This window comes from Salvelinus namaycush, chromosome 30 (assembly GCF_016432855.1).
Source record: "Salvelinus namaycush isolate Seneca chromosome 30, SaNama_1.0, whole genome shotgun sequence".
Classification (NCBI taxonomy): Eukaryota; Metazoa; Chordata; class Actinopteri; order Salmoniformes; family Salmonidae; genus Salvelinus; species Salvelinus namaycush.
The window spans coordinates 11,410,937-11,432,752 of NC_052336.1; the positions used below are offsets into that span (position 1 = coordinate 11,410,937).

Here is a 21,816-nt window from a genome sequence, read left to right on the forward strand (position 1 = left end):
CACACAAGGGAATTTCAGCTGACTGAAGAAGTGTGATCTGTGAGCACGACCTTGTGGTCAAACCAGTGATGTGGAAGCAAAAATAATATCTCCAACAGAATGCGGCCAAGTTGCAGTTTGTAGGAAAAATATATCGAGAGAGAAGAATACCTAATGCTATGGTCCTCCACTACTGATATGTCATTAACTCTGTTTTTTTTACCATTTGAATGAAATGCTTGATCTTCCACAAGGCAGTATCAATTCTGATGACTTTTGCCACCTATTGCATTCATGCATTCATCTCAAAGCTGCCAGCACTAAGCATTATTAAAAATGTCTGGGTTTCCCATTATAAATGTAAAAAGAGAAACAGAGGCAAACTTTTGACATCGCCCAATCACCCCAGCACAGCACATAGGCTACCTTGTAGCTTCCTCAGGTTGTGGCTATATAGAACCATCTGGTGGACAACCTGTGAAAATGCATCCTCAGTACTCCACCATACAAATAATATGTGAACACAAACATGCAGAGTAACCACATGACCATTTAATAAACAAAAAGACTGTAAATTTGCTGCAGCTAAATAAAAAGTGTGACTTGGAGAACTTTAACAATTACTATACATACTCCCACGCATGATCTTGTAACAAACGTTTTTCCACCCAAAACAAAATTGTAGCTGTGGTCTGTGGGTTAGCTATAGCTCAAATAAAATAAATCAAATGTGCTCTCAAGATTCAATTCCTACAAAAGTACTGCATGTGGCACATTTTGCCCCTCTGTATTTTCTATATAAAAATGGATGAAGTGGTCTTTATTACAACAGACAGATTAACAGCAATTGAAAAATATAGTCCCTTTAAAAAATTGAATATTTTCTATGCAGTGTCACATTTAATGTTTATCAGTCAAGAATTCTCAAGCTTGATCTCAGTATACAGAACAGTGTCAACTTGGATCAGACCTGCATACACAGTTACAAATACTTGTGTAACATGCTAAATCTGCCTTGCTGAAATTCCTTTATGATAAAGGAGAACGTTTATTATTACAGTTTACACACCAATTCCTCCCAAAATAAACTTAAGGAAACAAAAGAAGAAAAAAAACTGATGAAATCTGTAATGATATGATCAAACAAAAATGGTTTAGTTCCTCCATCATGACATCATATGAGATTAACCACTATCCCATTGCTAGCTACCAAGAGGACACTTCCCAAAAACAATTCTTAAGAGTCCTTAAGAATGACTAACTGGCTGTGTGAAAACATGGCCTGTTTTCTGGCAAATCTTTTGTAACAATATGACCATAAATCACTTAAAAATAAATCTGTCTGGGCTGGAGTGTCACAATACAAGACCATCATTTCCCTGGGAAATATTTCTGAAAGTAGAACTTTTAGGTGACAAAAAATCTCCTGTAAGACTTCTCACCTCATCATCCATAACTCTCTGGCATCGCATGCAGGAACAGGCCATATGATGGCATTCCTCTCAAAGCTGACAACAGCAGCAGCCTCAAGGAGCCCAACAACTAGGCTAAAATAAGTGATTTGGATGCTTTATAAAGATACATTGTGTTGTTATATTCTCACATCATAACATGTTATGTCAATACTGCGGTGCCAACTACAGATACTGCAAGTGAGATGGCATACATTTACAAAAATAGGCTACATACACTTGTAATAAGTGAGAAAGCTCATTGCACGACATTGTTGAGCAACATTACCAGAGATAAACAAAAATAAAAGAAAACTCAAAGAGTCTTACCAGCTGGAACACAATTGGCAACAGATGCCATTGATTCACTGTATTACATGAACTGTATGCACTATTAACAATAGTCTGATTTAGTCGTTTGGAAATGTAGAGCAGATACACAGACAAGACAGTACTTCCAAGTCATATGAATGTTTGCAAAGTTGTAACCCGATCAATTTAGATCAATCCTCATCGACTACCCATGAAAATAAACATGTGCAAACACACCAATAATTGGATTTAGAATAAAAAAGTGTATAATACAGTTTAAGAAAGCAGTCAGCCTCAATGACTGCCCAGTGATTGAAAACTGCCCTTGGAGAAACATAGCCAAACCTAAATCTAACCCATTCACAAAAGCTCCCTAAAACACAATGTCTGCACTCCATACTAAGACCATACTAAGATGCACCGAGAGTTTGCAAAAATTGCTGATTGTTTGCAAACATAATTCAGACATCCTGGCCAGTATGTGACCAAACAGGTCTGCAATCACAGATCTGTTTACACAACCACCGAATGTCTCACACAAATCCAAGTCTGGCTCAAGCGAATTTAAAGATCCGCTTTCAAAATGATTGCAAAAAAAAATCCTAGTCTTATCTACTGTGGCCCCTCAGTTTAGCTTCACATCTAACACTTGTGTTCAGAATTGAAATGGCATATTGCCAACACAAATTAAATACAAACCCAAGCCTATCTGAAAGTGAATTAAAAATGGTACAATGGCTACTACTAGGAAAACTAACTTACATTTTTTGTTTCTTGACAAATGCTGTAATACTCAGTGTAAACTAAATGGTACTGCTTGGCAAATGACATGTTTACAAAACCTGAAGCAAGAAGACAGTCACGGCAGCAGAGGTAGAGCATGTGTACCTTTCTACTGTGTATAGCTACTTAACAGATACATATGCATACCCTTGTAAACTATTATAAGACTGTATGTGGCATCTCATATTTCATATGAGAAGGGCAAAAGACCGAGAAACTATTTGTTTGTACGATAACACAAATACACTGAAACAAAAGTGTTGAGCACCACTTTACATCTTTCATTGCAGTGTTGTTAAAAATATAGCCCAGATGCAGCTTAGAAAATATATGCACTCAAACAAATCCAAAATATTTTCCCTATTTATCAAAAACACACAAATTCTTAAACATTTTCTTCTTAGATAAAAGAGTACAAACAAATTAGTTTGTTTCGAGTTGATATTAGTGCTAGCTAAATTACACATTTCAATTGAAAATCGCTACAATCGAAAAAGTGGCATTTAAGAAAAACACACCAATTGAATTTAGTGAGAATATGGCATTTCAACCAAAATCTCCAATTCAGATCATAGGGCTTTTCCCAGAGAGGCGAGAGAGATTGAGCTCTGCTGTGGGGCACTGGGTCAGCCAGGTCCTGTGGTCTCCAGTCCACACAATCTACAGTAGCAAACAGGAAGTATGTCTCAGGCCCAGGGCTGGTCACACGGTCAGGGTTCATAGATAGAGACTGACTCCTAGTGGTTAGTCAGCTCTCTGTAAACATAACATACTCAGACGGGCTATTAGAGGAGGGCAATACACACACTTAGCCCTTATCAGGAAGCCCTCCTCTTGGAGCTTTACCCTTCTCCCTTTACCGGGAGCAAAGGAAAAACATATACCAACCAGCAATACAATTAAGTGCACATTCTGAAATCCCCCCATAACCTTTTTTCAGTAACTGTACACATCACCCTCTAAGAAGGCCTTCTGTATTTCACTAGAATGACAACACAATCCTGTTCACAGCCAGGGCTGATAGGTTGTAGCAGGTCCTGCTATGCAGAGTGTAAAGGAATAACGAATTTGCAGCCGAAGGGCGAATGGTAGTTGATGCCCACTTCCTGGAACACCTGCTTGGGCACCCCGATGTCACACAGGTAGACCCTAGCCTCCCCACCATCTATAGGCAGGGGCAAGCCCAAAGACAGGGTCCACTTGGCCTCCACGGCCTGCTTCTGGCCACTCACTGGAGGGTCAATGCTGAGCACCGGAGCCCTGTTTTGGTTGGCCCAGTCCGCAGCCGCCAGGTACCAGGCCTGGTCCCTTAGGAAACCGTTCTCATGGCAGTCCAGACAGTTAATGACCAGGTCCACTGGGCTGACCGGCAGGTCTGGGAGGAGAGAGAGGGATAGAGATCAGGGTTTGAACTGAAAAATTCTGAGTAGCTAGACCTCCAGCAGAGGGCAACATCGTTTCAGTGTGTACCGCTGTTAAAAGCAGACAAGCAGCACAGATTTGACAGTGTCTAGCTAATTTTGCCTTGTGTCTAACTATACTGAACGGAAATATAAATGCAACATGTAAAGTGTTGGTCCCATGTTTCATGAGCTGAAATAAAACATCCCAGAAATATTCCGTACGCAAAAGAAAAGCGTATTTATCTCAAATTTTGGGCACACATTTGTTTACATCCCTGTTAGTGAGCATTTCTCCTTTGCCAAGAAAATCCATCCACCTGACAGGTGTGGCATATCAAGAAGCTTATTAAACAGCATGATCATTACTCAGCTAGACCTTGTGCTGGGGACAAAAGGCCACTCTAAAATGTGCAGTGTTGTCACATAACACAATGCCACAGATGTCAAGTTGAGGGAACGTGCAAATGGCATGCTGACTGCAGGAATGTCCACCAGAGCTGTTGCCAGAGAATGTAATGTTAATCTCTCTACCATAAACTGTCTCAAACGTTTTTTTGAGAATTTGGTGTGTGGACGAGTGGTTTGCTGACGTCAACGTCGTGAACAGAGTGCCTCATGGTGGCGGTGGGGTTATGATATGGGCAGGCATAAGGTGCGGACAACGAACACAGCATTTTATCGATGGCAATTGGAATGTCCAGAGTTACCATGACGAGTCCCATTGTCGTGCCATTCATCCGCCGCCATCACCTCATGTTTCAGCATGATGATGATGTTCCATGTCCCAAGGATCTGTACACACTTCCTGGAATCTGAAAATGTCCCAGTTCTTCCATGGCCTGCACACTCAGACAGGTCACCCATGTTTGGGATGCTCTGGACCAGTCATGTGAAATCCATAGATTAGGGCCTAATGAATTTATTTCAATGAACTTATTTACTTATATAAACAGTAAAATCTTTTAAATTATTGCATGTTGTGTTTATATTTTTTGTTCAGTATATAACAGTCTACTCTAGATTAGAAAACAATGGTCTTTTTATACAGCTCATGCAAACAAGAAAACACACAACAAGGAAGTGGATTCACCATCTTCACTATCTACAGTCCATTTACCTTTCCATCTACAGTCTCATCACATCTAATGATTTCAAAAGCTGATAATATCTGTGAACAGAGAACAAATCTGTTAGTCAGGATAAGTCGGTACCTTTGATGCTGGCCACCTGCTTGCCGCTGGTCTTGCTGTAGAGGGCGAGCTCGTTAGTGATGGACTCCTGCATCTTGACGAAGTTGGGAAGGAAGAGGATGACCTCCACCTCGTGGTTGGCCAGGTGCCGTCCACAGCTGATGCCCTGGGCCCCCTGGACATGGGGGCCACACAGCAGGGCCACCGTGGGACGCTGGTGATTATTCTTAGGTGTCAGCCTGGGGACATCCAAGAGACAAATGTGATTTTGTTGTCTTATTTTGATTTCTTATCAATACAAATAGTACTAGCCAATGCCGGGGATATGTGATTACTGATGGATTAGACAAACTTTGTCCTCATTGAGATAATTAATTGTGCAGAATACAATCATGACTGATCTGAACATCATGCAGTTTCCACACACAGCAAACAAAGGAGCATTATCATCACCTCAGGACTGCATGGGTAATAAACTGGTTGTTGTGCAAGGGTTTCTCTTTCTTATAAAAACACACCTCGTCAACTACAGCATAAACACCAGAGGAAGCCTTTATCTGCAGTCATTGTAATCAAGATCAGTGGAGCATTGTGTCCTATGTCGATCATAAACACCTCACGCTTTCAATAGGCTGCTACACCTTTCCATGCAAAGTATTGGCTTTCTGTCATGATTAATTGCTAAAGCTACTGTCTATTCATCATAAATATGGCATTTGCATTGACTCCTTCACACGCACAAAGAAAAAAGCCTAAAGCAGAGGGGAAATGGAAGATTCACAGCCTGTCAGACATTCTTGAATTAACAGTGAGAATGAATTTTTAGATACACTAGATGACGAACAGGGGGGGGGGGGCGCTGTTTTGAAGCCACGCTTCCATTTTGGTGCTCCCCCAACATTGTAAAAAATGTAAATAATTTCTTAATGTCTACATTTGTTTTTACAATGTTTATTCTATAATTTTTTTATTATATTTTGTGAGCTAAACAAAAACACACAAAAAATAATATATATATAAACATTTCTGTAAAGTATCATTTTTAGAAAGTAATAATGTTATTGTCCCCACCACAAAAATAAAAAAAATACTTAAATCTTTACTGCGTAACTGTGTGTACAGATGTTTTTGGAGACCCTTCTGGCAAGAATGCTGTATTCTTTCAAGATGTTAACCCCAGTACTCATCGGTAGTCACAGATGGGATGACTTAGCATCAACATCCGCTGTGGCGGTGTTATCAAGCAGGGGAGGCTGCTGAGGGGAGAACGGCTCATAATAATGGCCGGAACGGAAAAAATGGACTGGCATCCAAGACCTGGAAACCATGTGATTGATGTATTGGATACCATTCCAATGATTCTGCTCCAGTCGTTACCACGAGCCCGTTCTCCCCAATTAAGGTGCCACCAACCTCCTGTGTTATCTAGTGCAGGGTTTCCCAAACTCTGTCCTGGGCCCCCTAGGGGGCTTTTTATATGCCGACTATAATCCTCGGTTTTATATTCGAATAAAAAATATTATTGTTGTTTCAGTCAGAAAGGCAGCTAATGTTAGCAATGTCAAGGTAGCTAGCAGGTTGAGAATAGTTACCGTGAATTTCCCTGCCTGGTACAATATTAAATAGCAATCTGATGATAGCTAGCAAGCTAACTTACAAAAAGCAGTGTCAAATGTTTTTGTTTTCATAGACCTGCATTCATGTAAAATAATCTTGGATTTGTATGCATTTAGTCCATTGCCCTTCGGACTCCTATACTAGCGAGCTAATAACATTATTGGGATGGCCCCTTGATTCTCGAGAGCTATTGCTACATATGAAGATGTTGTGCAGTGATTGCAGAAGTGTGATACTCGACCCTTCTGCGTGAAAATCAATATTGGTTATTCATAAAAAATACAATGTAGTAAACATTACAATACAATCCTAATAGTGTTGTGTACATGTTTTTTTCTGTAGGATTCCAGTTTTGAAGAGCCGCAGCCTGTCCAGGGGCACAGGCAGGGCTGCAGAAAGAATTGGACAAAAAGAACTTGAAAAGATCTGCCCGACTGCAAGAAGAGAGGCTGCCCGAGATGAAGGTTAGTAAAAACCTTTCACCTGTGGTACTGTTCACCTGTTTCACAACATATCACACAACATTTGGCTGCACGCTGTAATTAAGTTCATGCTTCCAGTCTAACTGGAATTGTTTTTGATATCATGGAGTACCGGAGAGCTATCCTAGGATCTCCAGACATCCCACATCGCGGACAATCTCGCTGGTGCAACTGCCTGAATTGCAGGGAGACTCCTGCACCGTACAAAACAACTGCTGCCATCTCACAACTGCACTATTTCAGTTATTTATTACCAAGTATGTTTACATAACAGTTGAACACTTTCCATGACAACACTGTACTTTATTCTTCATTTGGATCCCAATTAAGAAAAAAACTAAATTTGGTGACATTTTTAGAAATCTTTTTAAAATTTTGTCCTTGGTCTGGGTGACATCAGTTCAGTACTTTATCAGAATGTTTTCATGACACAGTGCTTTTGTTTTTTCAAGAAGTTTAAAGATACTACCTTGTATTTTTGTTCATCTCCCTAATAAAACTTTATTTGACCTGATCTGTGTAATCAGACCGACTTGTTTTGTACTGTATTTACACCACTGTGGTCCAGCCATCTTTCTGGATATCTACCCACCTGTGGGTCTGCTAATTTGAAGTGAAAACCGACAAGTGCATAGATATCCAGGAAAACAGAACAGTTAAGTAAATAATTCTAAAACCATTCCAAAAATAGAATAATGACACCAATTTGCAAAATAAAGAATGCACAAATGTTGTTTCTCAAACAAGTTTATTGTTGCCCACATTAACATCCCTTATTTATATGATTTATATATGTTTGGTTGTAGGCCCAACTCTTTCAACAACATTTCTGAGTACTCCATAGGTTTTCACACTTCCCGGGAACGACCAAGTCTGACAAAACCGAAAGCTCAGGTCCTTCCCCGCGCAAAGCTTTGCTAACTGCATCCTGTGTTGCATGTCGACGTCTCCTCGAAGTTGTAGCAGGTCATCCGTTGTTGGTGGCACTTCAGGGGGTCTTGGATCATTGGATCTCAGTATCATTCCCCTTGATAGCCACAATTGAGAGCCCAGTGTTCTCAACACTGCTCCCTGAAGTTCAGGGATGTAGGTGCAGTCCTGTGCAGTTTTCAATGCGTAGACACTCCACCTTCAAGGCTTATTGTAGAGTCTCCTTTAGCTGAAAGACAGAATAATATTTGGTGAGTATTTTGTCTATAGATTTTCATTACCATCAGTGCAGAACTGTAGCGTGCAACAAAACTCTAGATCACCTTTACTCCACATACAATGTCCTCCCTTGGGCAAATCAGACCATAACTCCATTCTCCTGCTTAAAAGATATGCATTCATGTTTGTAAGAACGCAGATCTGTTTTGCAAGCCCTGCCACATCCAAGGAGCGTCAGAGCCAGTGTAGCAGGATTCGATCTTAGTCCTGTATTGACAATTTGCCTGTTTGATGATTCGCCAGAGGGCGTAGCGGGATTTCTTATAAACTTCCAGGTTAGTGTTCCGCTCCTGGAAAGTGGCAGCTCTAGCCTTTAGCTCAGTGCGGATGCGGATGTTGCCTGTAATCCATGGCTTCTAGATGGGATATGTACGTACAGTCACTGTGGGGACGACATCATCAATGCACTGATGTGGTAAACTCCTCAATGCCATCGGATGAGTCCCGTAACCTATTCCAGTCTGTGCTAACGAAACAGTCCTGTAGCTTAGCATCCGCTTCATCGGTGCACTTTTGTATTGAGCATGTCACTGGTACTTCGTGTTTGAGTTTTTTCTTCTAACCAGGAATCTGGAGGATAGAGTAATGGTCAGATTTGCCAAATGGAAGGCGAGGAAGAGCTTTATATGTGTCTCGGTGTCTGGAGTAAAGGTGGTCTAGAGTTTTTCGCCTCTAGTTGCACGTGACTGGTAGAAATGAGTTAAGACGGCAACTCCCATCCTCAGGGGCCTGATTGGTTTCACACCTTCCCCCAGTTCTATAATAATCACACCTGATTCAACAAAATGCATTCTAAACTAAGGACCATGATTATTGGAGTCCGGTGTGTCAGCTGGGATTGGGGCAAAAGTGTGTCACCAATCAAGCCCCAGAGGACTGGAGTTGCCCATCCCTGACCTAGACAGACATCAAATAAAACATTCCCCATCAATCCCAATTTGGAATACGATTTTACCATTTGACAACTATGAAAGAATTGCCTTTGATAACCATCAGTCTTAGATATTCAGAGTAAATACATTAATGGGAGAAGTAGGCTATTAGACAGAATGAGGACTTAATGTTTCCAGTCATTTCATGTAATGTCATGTTACAGTCTTACACTCAATGCATGTATATATTTTGGGCTGTCTGTTTACATCTCAGCCAGACAGCTCAAACGGGGAATAACATAGTAACATCTCTATGCACTAGGATAATGTTGGGCTAGAATGTCATCAATAATCAAAGTCAATCCTGTGCAGTTCATTTTCCTAAACAGCTTAGCTAGATAGATGCATAGCATTAAAATATGCTACTTATTGTTCTTAGCTAGCTAGGGGAAACAACATGATGGAACAGACAACATGGTGAAAAATATTTTGCTAAAGTCTGTGCCTACCGATCTGATTCTGATTCAATACTCAACGATGGTGGGGCTGGAAACAGGCCCGCTAGGTGTTGATGGCAATTTATTCCTTTCATGACTGAAAAATAATATTTCAGGTTTAAAGATATTTTCAAGAGCTTTGACGTCAAGCAATGAAGTCCAGTTCAGATACAACAGCCAACAGCAGACAAAACTAGCTAATTTTAAATTGTTGTATTGTACAACAGCTGACTAAAGACAGGGTATTCAGATCAAGAAGAAGAGACGTGAAGTTGACACCGTTTCGTCAATGAATCTTGGAAAATCCAGCCAACGAAATGACAGGTTCTAAAACTAGATCCTTCTGATCAAACAAACCGTTGCATTGTGTCTCAACTTGTGTATCTGAAATGAACTTTATGATCATGGCTACTCCGTGCCAGTAGAGTAGTGTGTGAAATAGCTAGCTAGCTAATATCACAGCGTGACTTTCAGACCACAGAAATATAACACAAGGTCAAGCAACATTACACACATAAATTAGGTAGCTAGTTAGGACTAACTAGTGAAGCTAAATGTTATATTCAAATGAAAAAAAATAACAATGTCAAAGTCAGCTAATAAGCTGCACAAGCTAATAAACTCAGCAAAAAAAGAAACGTCCTCTCACAGTCAACTGCGTTTATCTTAAGCAAACTTAACATGTGTAAATATTTGTATGAACATAACAAGATTCAACAACTGAAACATAAACTTAATAAGTTCCACAGACATGTGACTAACAGAAATTGAATAATGTGTCCCTGAACAAAGGAGGGGGGGACAAAATCAAAAGTAACAGTCAGTATCTTGTGTGGTCATCAAGTACTGCAGTGCATCTCCTCTTCATGGACTACACCAGATTTGCCAGTTCTTGCTGTGAGATGTTACCCCACTCTTCCACCAAGGCACCTGCAAGTTCCCGGACATTTCTGGGGGGAATGGCCCTAGCCCTGACCCTCCGATCCAACAGGTCCCAGACTTGCTCAATGGGATTGAGATCCGGACAGAACACTGACATTCCTGTCTTGCAGGATATCATGCACAGAACGAGCAGTATGGCTGGTGGTATTGTCATGCTGGAGGGTCATGTCAGGATGAGCCTAAAAGGAAGGGTACCACATGAGGGGGGAGGATGTCTTCCCTATAACGCACAGCGTTGACATTGCCTGCAATGACAACAAGCGCAGTCCGATGATGCTGTGACACACCACCCCAGACCACGACGGACCCTCCACCTCCAAATCGATCCCGCTCCAGAGTACAGGCCTCGGTGTAACACTCATTCCTTTGACGATAAACGTGAATCCGACCATCACCCCTGGTGAGACAAAACCGTGACTCGTCAGTGAAGAGCACTTTTTGCCAGTCCTGTCTGGTCCAGCGACGGTGGGATTGTGCCCATAGGTAACGTTGTTGCCGGTGATATCTGGTGAGGACCTGCCTTACAACAGGCCTACAAACCCTCAGTCCAGCCTCTCTCAGCCTATTGCGGACAGTCTGAGCACTGATGGAGAGATTGTGCATTCCTGGTGTAACTCGGGCAGGTTTTGTTGCCATCCTGTACCTGTCCCGCAGGTGTGATTTTCGGATATACCGATCCTGTGCAGGTGTTGTTACACGTGGTCTCCAACTGCGAGGATGATCAGCTGTCCGTCCTGTCTCCCTGTAGCGCTGTCTTAGGCGTCTCACAGTATGGACATTGCAATTTATTACCCTGGCCACATCTGCAGTCCTCATGCCTCCTTGCAGCATGCCTAAAGCACGTTCACGCAGATGAGCAGGGACCCTGGGCATCTTTCTTTTGGTGTTTTTCAGTAGAAAGGCTCTTTTGTGTCCTAAGTTTTCATAACTTAGGACCTTAATTGCCTACCGTCTGTAAGCTGTTAGTGTCTTAACGACCGTTCCGCAGGCGCATGTTCATTAATTGTTTATGGTTCATTGAACAAGCATGGGAAACAGTGTTTAAACCCTTTACAATGAAGATCTGTGAAGTTATTTGTATTTTTACAAATTATCTTTGAAAGACAGGGTCCTGAAAAGGGGATGTTTCTTTTTTTGCTGAGTTTACAAACTATTGGATGCGTGGCTTGAAAACAACAATCAAAATAAGTAATCCAAAATAAACACTTGCATACATATTTATAACTAAATAGCAAAACCATCATTTCACTTTATATCTAGAAAGATGTATTATCTACCTAACAATGTCTTACCTTTTCAGTAGAAAAAATGCAAACGGTCGGTTTTGAATCCCTTCAACTCTCATTGTTCTCTCCACTGTGTGAACGCAAATCCGAGGTTTACTCTAGTCTTGGCCCGGGCTCTATCGTTTTCCCTTTTCGCCTGTCAGCTCTCCAAAGTTCTCAGTTTCTTTGGCTTAGATGGAGGAGTAGCTCCTGCTGGGTCAGGTTGTTTGTCCCTCAGGTCTGTAAGCTAGCTATCTCTGCTAGCCAAGTGTGGACATGGGCTCAGCTAGCTAGCTATCATACCACTACCCGTTAGAATATCCCTGAGCACTGCCTCCTCACAGACGGAAACAAGTCCCTCATTACGAGCAGCACAAAATCCGACCCAACAGTAAAATTAAAACCAATGAATAGAGGGGTTCTCAGCGAAAGCTAAAGGTGCAATATTGTTACGGCTGCATCACATTGGATGACCAGTAGCTACTTATTCAAGCTTTTGAACATGAAAAAAATCTAAGCATTATTTGGCTTTCTGCCCGTTCCCAAAATACATATAATTCCATTCATTCCTATGGAGGACTGCTTCTTCTGAGGACTACCAATATGTCCGACCGGTGGCTTCAAAACCTCTAATTGGCCAATACATTCAGAGTTTCATTGATCAGTGTTTTACAGGGAGCACCCCAAGGTTATTTGCCTGTTTAAAACACCTCACTACAGTTTATCACCATGGCAACAATACAAGAAACAATGGAGAAAAAAATAGGAGAACAAAGGCATGTTTGTATAAACCTGGGTCGTGTTCATTAGGGCACACCGCAGCAAAATGCCTTGGAACTGAAAAAAAACTAACATCTCTTATTGGGCAAGTTCAGATATTGTTGTACCTCCCCATTTCAAACCATTTTCTTTAGTTTCGTGCCTATTGAACACAACTCTGATATCAATGAAGCCTGTTGCATGTGATGTGATGTCACCACCGTAGAGGGAGCCCACACAGCCACTCACCGGTTGGGGCCCCCCAGTAAAGTGAGGGCCATCTGGCTGGCACACACACCAGTCATCTCCAGCCTCCGCTCCAGAGACAGGCCATGCCGCTCCGCTGAGGCCAGAAGACACTTGTGAAGCTCGTAGGACACACTGGGGACAACCAGGCCAGAGTCTACAGTCAGAGGAGCGAGAGAAACAAGATGGAAAAATAAACATGTATTAGTTGTTATTGTGCCAGATTATAATATATGTAGCTATGAGAAGAGAGAGACTGGAAGTTTTTAAAAAGTTCCAGATTTTCCCCAAAAATATATGGAAATGGTGCTAAAAATAGAACTGTATAGAATCCTCATAATCACACACAGGAACTCTTCAAGGAGTAGGAGTTTATGTAAAAGCAGCACATCACCTCACGCGAGGAGCCAGTTCCCTTGGGAAAGCCTCTTCCCTTGACCTGATCTCTTTCCCATCACAGAGGGAGGATTCCTTTCTTCCCCTCTCATTTTTCACTGTTGTCCGACGCAACAACGAACAGATTGGCAGCCCTTTACAAAATATGACAAACATAAGGATGCAAACTGTGAACTGCCTCTCCTAGCTATCCCCCACGGCCTTCTGGAGGGGCTGGGCTCACACGCTCCAGCTCATCCCTGCTGAGCTCCCTCAGCATCCCCATAACCAGAGCTTTTGGCTGAGAAAGACACCGGCAGCAGCCCCCCGGGCCCACAGACATTACCGCCACACCTCACAGAGAACTCCACCAAAACATAAGGGTACCATGACAAAGGGGAAACTTGAAAACAGGTGGTTAAAGGTGTACTCGTTGGTACACCTGTGTGCAATGATGATGGCTAGCGTGTGTGGGAGAGTTGCAGCTTGACTTGAGTGAAAACTCAGTTCCAAGACCATACAGACACACACACACACATACACACATATACACACACAGTTGAAGTCAGAAGTTTACATACACCTTAGCCAAAAACATTTAAACTCAGTTTTTCACAATTCCTGACATTTAATCAGAGTTAAAATTCCCTGTCTTAGGTCAGTTCGGATCACCACTTTATTTTAAGAATGTGAAATGTCAGAATAATAGTAGAGAGAATGATTTATTTCAGCTTATATTTCTTTCATCACATTCCCAGTGGGTTAGAAGTTTACATACACTCAATTAGTATTTGGTAGCATTGCCTTTAAATTGTTAAACTTGGGTCAAACGTTTCAGGTAGCCTTCCACAAGCTTCCCACAATAAGTTGGGTGAAATTTGGCCCATTCCTCCAGACAGAGCTGGTGTAACTGAGTCAGGTTTGTAGACCTCCTTGCTCGCACACGCTTTTTCAGTTCTGCCCACAAATTTTCTATAGGATTGAGGTCAGGGCTTTGTTGTCCTTAAGCCATTTTGCCACAACTTTGGAAGTATGCTTGGGGTCATTGTCCATTTGGAAAACCCATTTAAGACCAAGCTTCAACCTCCTGACTGATGTCTTGAGATATTTCTTCAATATATCCGCATAATGCCATCTATTTTCTTCGGCTTGCAAGCCTCCCCCTTTTTCCTCCAAACATAACGATGGTCATTATGGCCAAACAGTTCTATTTTTGTTTCATCAGACTAGAGGACATTTCTCCAAAAAGTATGATCTTTGTCCCCATGTGCAGTTGCAAACCGTAGTCTGGCTTTTTTATGGTGGTTTTGGAGCAGTGTCTTCTTCCTTGCTGAGAGGCCTTTCAGGTTATGTCGATATAGGACTTGTTTTACTGTGGATATAGATACTTTTGTACCCGTTTCCTCCAGCATCTTCACAAGGTCCTTTACTGTTGTTCTGGGATTGATTTTCACTTTTCGCACCAAAGTACGTTCATCTCTAGGAGACAGAACGCGTCTCCTTCTTGAGCGGTATGATGGCTGCGTGGTCCCATGGTGTTTATACTTGCATACTATTGTTTGTACAGACCTTCAGGTGTTTGGAAATTGCTCCCAAGGATGAACCAGACTTGTGGAGGTCCACAATTTTTTTCTGAGGTCTTGGCTGATTTCTTTCGATTTTCCCATGATGTCAAGCAAAGAGGAACTGAGTTTGAAGGCCTTGAAATACATCCACAGGTACACCTCCAATTGACTCAAATGATGTCAATGAGCCTATCAGAAGCTTCTAAAGCCATGACATAATTTTCTGGAATCGTCCAAGCTGTTTAAAGGCACAGTCAACTTTGTGTATGTAAACTTCTGACCCACTGGAATTGTGATACAGTGAATTATAAGTGAAATAATCTGTCTGTAAACAATTGTTGTAAAAATGACTTGTGTCATGCAAAGTAAATGTCCTAACCGACTTGCCAAAACTATAGTTTGTTAACAAGAAATTTGTGGAGTGGTTGAAAAACGAGTTTTAATGACTCCAACCTAAGTGTATGTAAACTTCAGACTATATATACACACACACACATTAATACACACACAGTACCTGTCAAAAGTTTGGACATTCCTACTATTTACTACATTGTAGAATAATAGTGAAGGTATAAAAACTATGAAATAACACAAGTGGAAACATGTAGTAAATAAAAAAAGTGTTAAACAAATCAAAATATATTTTAGATGTCAGATTCTTCAAAGTAGCTACCCTTTGCCTTGATGACACCTTTGCACACAATTGGCATTTTCTCAACCAGCTTCATGAGGTAGTCAACTGGAATGCTTTTCCAACAGTCTTGGAGTTCCCACATAGGCTGAGTACTTGTTGGCTGCTTTTCCTTGAATTCTCTTCTTCCCGGTGGGAACCACACATGCGGAGATCATCCATTCACCTACTCTGCATCTCACAAAGACATGGCGTTTGGAACCAAAAATCTCAAAAGGACAGATTTCTACCAGTCTAATGTCCATTGCTCTTGTTTCTTTGCCTAAGCTTCTTCTTATTGGTGTCCTTTAGTAGTGGTTTCTTTGCAGCAATTTGACCATGAAGGCTTGATTCACTCAGTCTCCTCTGAACTGTTGATGTTAAAATGTGTCTGTTACTTGAACTCTGTGAAGCATTTATTTGGGCTGCAATTTCTGAGGCTGTTCTCTAATGAACTTATCCTCTGCAGCAGATGTAACTCTGGGTCTTCCTTTCTTGTGGCATTCCTCATGAGGGCCAGTTTCATCATAGTGCTTGATGGTTTTTGTGACTGCCATTGAAGAAACTATCAAAGTTCTTGAAATGTTCCAGATTGACTGACCTTCATGTCTTAAAGTAATGACGGACTGTCGTTTCTCTTTGCTTATTTGAGCTGTTCTTGCCATAATATGGAATTGGTCTTTTACCAAATAGGGCTATCTTCTGTATACACCCCTACCTTGTCACAACACAACTGATTGGCTCAAACGCATTAAGGAGGAAAGAAATTCCACAAATTACCTTTTAACAAGGCACACTTGTTAATTGGGCTCCTGAGTGGCACAGCGGTCTAAGGCACTGCATCTCAGTGCTTGAGGCGTCACTACAAACACCCTAGTTCAAATCCAGGCTGTATCACATCCGGCCGTGATGTGATTGGGAGTCCCATAGAGCGGCGCAAAATTGATCCAGTGTCATCCGGGTTTGGCCGGGGTAAGCCGTCATTGTAAATAAGAATTTATTCTTAACTGACTTGCCTAGTTAAAGGTTCAATTGAAAAATGAAAAATGCATTCCAGGTGACTACCTCATGAAACTGGTTGAGAGAATGCCAAGAGTGTGCAAAGCTGTCATTAAGGTAAAAGGTGGCTACTTTGAAGAATCTTAAAATATAAAATATATTTTGATTTGTTTAACACTTTTTTGGTTACTACATGATTCCATGTGTGTTATTTCATAGTTTTGATGTCTTCACTATTATTCTACAATGTAGAAAAAAGTAAAAATAAAGAAAAACCCTGGAATCAGTAGGTGTGTCCAAACTTTTGATTGGTACAGGTGCATCCTGTTTCCATTGATCATCCTTGAGATGTTTCTACAACTTGATTGGAGTCCACCTATGGAAAATGAAATTGATTGGACATGATTCGGAAAGGCACACACCTGTCTATATAAGGTCCCACAGTTGACAGTGCATGTTAGAGAAAAAACCAAGCCATGAGGTCAAAGGAATTGTCCGTAGAGCTCAAAGACAGGATTGTGTCGAGGCACAGATCTGGGGAAGGGTACCAAAAAATGTCTGCAGCATTGAAGGTCCCCAAGAACACAGTGGCCTCCATCATTCTTAAATGGAAGAAGTTTGGAACCACCAAGACTCTTCCTAGAGCTACCCGCCCGGCCAAACTGACCAATTGGGGGAGAAGGCCCTTGGTCAGGGAGGTGACCAACAACCCGATGACCAACAACTCTTTGGCATGAATGCCAAGCGTCACGTCTGGAGGAAACCTGGCACCATCCCTACAGTGAAGCATGGTGGTGGCAGCATCATGCTGTGGAGATGTTTTTCAGCAGCAGGGACTGGGAGACTAGTCAGGATCGAGGCAAAGATGAACGGAGCAAAGTACAGAGAGATTCTTGATGAAAACCTGCTCCAGAGCACTCAGGACCTCAGACTGGGGTTGAAGGTTCACCTTCCATCAGGGCAACGACCCTAAGCACACAGCCAAGAGAATGCAGGAGTGGTTCGGGACAAGTCTCTGAATGTCTTTGAGTGGCCCAGCCAAAGCCCAGAGAAAAATGCGAGAAACTCACCAAATACAGGTGTGTCAAGCTTGTAGCGTCATACCCAAGAAGACTCAACGCTGTAATCGCTGCCAAAGGTGCTTCAACAAAGTACTGAGTAAAGGGTCTGAATACTTATGTAAATGTAATATTTCAATTTTTTTAAATTAGCAAACATTTCTAAAAACCTGTTTTTGCTTTGTCATTGTGGGGTATTGCGTGTAGATTGAGGAAAAACAATATTTAATCAATTTTAGAATAAGGCTGTAATGTAACAAAATGTGGAAAAAGTCAAGGGGTTTGAATACTTTCCGAATACACTCTGTGTGTGTGTGTGTGTGTGTGTGTGTGTTTATATAGATATATCTATCTATATCTCTACTGCTCTGGTCAGGTCTGTGTGTCAACACAGTAGAGGTTATCTAGGAAAGACCAGCCCAGGGAACATGGTTCCTAGGTACTGCCACAACCATGTCATTATTCTGGTAGCTGCTCACGGAGCCCTTTAAAGAGCCCTGTGCTAATCTCTACCTATAGCACATGGCACATTAGTCTAGAGAGGAACAAAGACAAGTTGGAGGGGCTGCACGGCTCAATATCCCTTTGATAGTGAAGCAGGTAAGACCTTAATGGCCTGTTCCAAAGCGTTGGCCTGGCTATTGAGTGCTCAGCGTGGCCTCCCTCCTCATGTATTGTGTGCATGCAGGCACGCATGCAGCTATCAGAAACACACAGGCATATCACTCAAGGCAGAACACACGCAGTGTGACATGCAAGCAAACACACACCTGCAAACAGCAGATAGACGGATGTCGTGCCTGGGTGAAATTAACCTCATCTCTTCCCTGTTCGTATCTCCACATCCCTCCCACTGTTCCAGTACAAAGACAGGTAATATGTTACAGTGGGGTGGGAGAAACCCAGTCTACTCTGCTGCGCCGTTCCTCGGACAATCACGTGAGCGATAAGCACACAGCAAAGTTAACTGCTCCTTGTCATGCAACCTGCCACTGAGGAGAGGGAAAGGGAGAGGTGGGAGTTGCACTATGATCTAATTGCCTTTTGACCATCCCCCCAGCTAGATGTGTTTGTAAGGAATTCCCCTGCTAGAGCACCCCACCCCGATCCTGTGTTCTCTCTCTCCCTCTCTCTCACACACAAACACACACACACACACACTCCACTACACGCAATGCTCAACCGGGTAGCCAGGAGCACACAGCGGCAGTAAAAAAAACTCAGCTGGAAGCAATCCTTCAAGCATGACAACGAGAACATTGAAGCTGAAATCAATACACACACGCAGGGTGGAAGCGGGCCATGGGTGATTAGGGCTGGCGCTGAGAGAGGGAGGGGGGAGAGAGAGAGAGAACAAGGAGTGAGGTTTCACAAGGCTCCTCCAGACTACAGGCCTGTTACTGCTGCAGTACCAAGGGGCTGCGAGCCCCTAACACTCCAGACACTCCATAACCTCAGCCCTCATAACTAAGATTAATGCAGGTCAATTGATTAGAAAGTTCCATTTGAGGGCCTCCTGAGTGGCGCAGCGGTCTAAGGCACTGCATCCCAAGTTGTGTCACAACCGGGAGTCCCACAGGGCGGCACACAATTGGCCCAGCGTCGTCCGGGTTAGGGGAGGGTTTGGGGCTTTACTTGGCTCATCACGCTCTGTAGCAATGAGACAAAATCGAAATTGGGGAGAAAAAGGTACAAAAATGTAAATTTAAGTTCCATTTGCTCTCATGCCACCGGACCAGGGGAATCAATAGTTGGGAATAACATACTCGTCCTCAGCTCTCTCTCCTGTCACTCTCTAAATCAAAGGTAGTTTGCAGGGCAGTGATTTGTTCTGTGGCTTTAGTGTGTTTGCAGTGACGAGATTTGAGTACATGTGTAGCAGTGGATGCTGCTGAGGAGAGGAAGGCTCATAATAATGGCTGGAAACTGAATGTGTCTGATGTTGTTGATACCTTTCCACTTTTTCCATTCCAGCCATTACCACGTGCCCGTCCTCCCCAACTAAGGTGCCAACGTGTAGATGAGGAGTGGTTTAACACACATAGGAATTAGCAAAGGAGAGTAGACCTGTGCCTTTTCCACCGAAACGGAATAATAAGGCCAATGATGCACCACATAATAGCCCTTACAGACTTGTCTACGTGCAGACAGACAATATGTTATCCCAACGCCAAACATTTGTTTTCATTTACATTTACATTTAAGTCATTTAGCAGACGCTCTTATCCAGAGCGACTTACAAATTGGTGCATTCACCTTATGATATCCAGTGGAACAACCACTTTACAATAGTGCATCTAAATCTTTTAAGGGGGGGGGGGGGGGGGGTTAGAAGGATTACTTTATCCTATCCTAGGTATTCCTTAAAGAGGTGGGGTTTCAGGTGTCTCCGGAAGGTGGTGATTGACTCCGCTGACCTGGCGTCGTGAGGGAGTTTGTTCCACCATTGGGGTGCCAGAGCAGCGAACAGTTTTGACTGGGCTGAGCGGGAACTGTACTTCCTCAGAGGTAGGGAGGCGAGCAGGCCAGAGGTGGATGAACGCAGTGCCCTTGTTTGGGTGTAGGGCCTGATCTGAGCCTGAAGGTACGGAGGTGCCGTTCCCCTCACAGCTCCGTAGGCAAGCACCATGGTCTTGTAGCGGATGCGAGCTTCAACTGGAAGCCAGTGGAGAGAGCGGAGGAGCGGGGTGACGTGAGAGAACTTGGGAAGGTTGAACACCAGACGGGCTGCGGCGTTCTGGATGAGTTGTAGGGGTTTAATGGCACAGGCAGGGAGCCCAGCCAACAGCGAGTTGCAGTAATCCAGACGGGAGATGACAAGTGCCTGGATTAGGACCTGCGCCGCTTCCTGTGTGAGGCAGGGTCGTACTCTGCGAATGTTGTAGAGCATGAACCTACAGGAACGGGTCACCGCCTTGATGTTAGTTGAGAACGACAGGGTGTTGTCCAGGATCACGCCAAGGTTCTTAGCACTCTGGGAGGAGGACACAATGGAGTTGTCAACCGTGATGGCGAGATCATGGAACGGGCAGTCCTTCCCCGGGAGGAAGAGCAGCTCCGTCTTGCCGAGGTTCAGCTTGAGGTGGTGATCCGTCATCCACACTGATATGTCTGCCAGACATGCAGAGATGCGATTCGCCACCTGGTTATCAGAAGGGGGAAAGGAGAAGATTAATTGTGTGTCGTCTGCATAGCAATGATAGGAGAGACCATGTGAGGATATGACAGAGCCAAGTGACTTGGTGTATAGCGAGAATAGGAGAGGGCCTAGAACAGAGCCCTGGGGGACACCAGTGGTGAGAGCACGTGGTGCGGAGACAGATTCTCGCCACGCCACCTGGTAGGAGCGACCTGTCAGGTAGGACGCAATCCAAGCGTGGGCCGCGCCGGAGATGCCCAACTCGGAGAGGGTGGAGAGGAGGATCTGATGGTTCACAGTATCAAAGGCAGCCGATAGGTCTAGAAGGATGAGAGCAGAGGAGAGAGAGTTAGCTTTAGCAGTGCAGAGCGCCTCCGTGACATAGAGAAGAGCAGTCTCAGTTGAATGACTAGTCTTGAAACCTGACTGATTTGGATCAAGAAGGTCATTCTGAGAGAGATAGCAGGAGAGCTGGCCAAGGACGGCACGTTCAAGAGTTTTGGAGAGAAAAGAAAGAAGGGATACTGGTCTGTAGTTGTTGACATCGGAGGGATCGAGTGTAGGTTTTTTCAGAAGGGGTGCAACTCTCGCTCTCTTGAAGACGAAGGGACGTAGCCAGCGGTCAAGGATGAGTTGATGAGCGAGGTGAGGTAAGGGAGAAGGTCTCCGGAAATGGTCTGGAGAAGAGAGGAGGGGATAGGGTCAAGCGGGCAGGTTGTTGGGCGGCCGGCCGTCACAAGACGCGAGATTTCATCTGGAGAGAGAGGGGAGAAAGAGGTCAAAGCACAGGGTAGGGCAGTGTGAGCAGAACCAGCGGTGTCGTTTGACTTAGTAAACGAGGATCGGACGTCGTCGACCTTCTTTTCAAAATGGTTGACGAAGTCATCCGCAGAGAGGGAGGAGGGGGGGGGGGGGGGAGGAGGATTCAGGAGGGAGGAGAAGGTGGCAAAGAGCTTCCTAGGGTTAGAGGCAGATGCTTGGAATTTAGAGTGGTAGAAAGTGG

The 21,816-nt window shown here is 43.3% G+C and overlaps 1 protein-coding gene across 1 annotated transcript in view; it reads right to left on the bottom strand.

The window, feature by feature from the left end:
- Nucleotides 1–509: 509 nt before the first annotated feature.
- The window catches only part of LOC120024848 (enhancer of mRNA-decapping protein 3-like), a 36,459-nt gene continuing 15,152 nt past the window's right edge, over nucleotides 510–21,816 (bottom strand). Inside the window, exons 5-7 of the mRNA XM_038969169.1 lie at nucleotides 13,011–13,164; nucleotides 5,140–5,357; nucleotides 510–3,900 (exon numbers count right to left, since the gene is read on the bottom strand). Of these exons, the coding sequence (XP_038825097.1) occupies nucleotides 3,566–3,900; nucleotides 5,140–5,357; nucleotides 13,011–13,164 (707 nt within the window). The 3' untranslated portion in view covers nucleotides 510–3,565. The remainder of the gene's footprint in view (nucleotides 3,901–5,139; nucleotides 5,358–13,010; nucleotides 13,165–21,816) is intronic.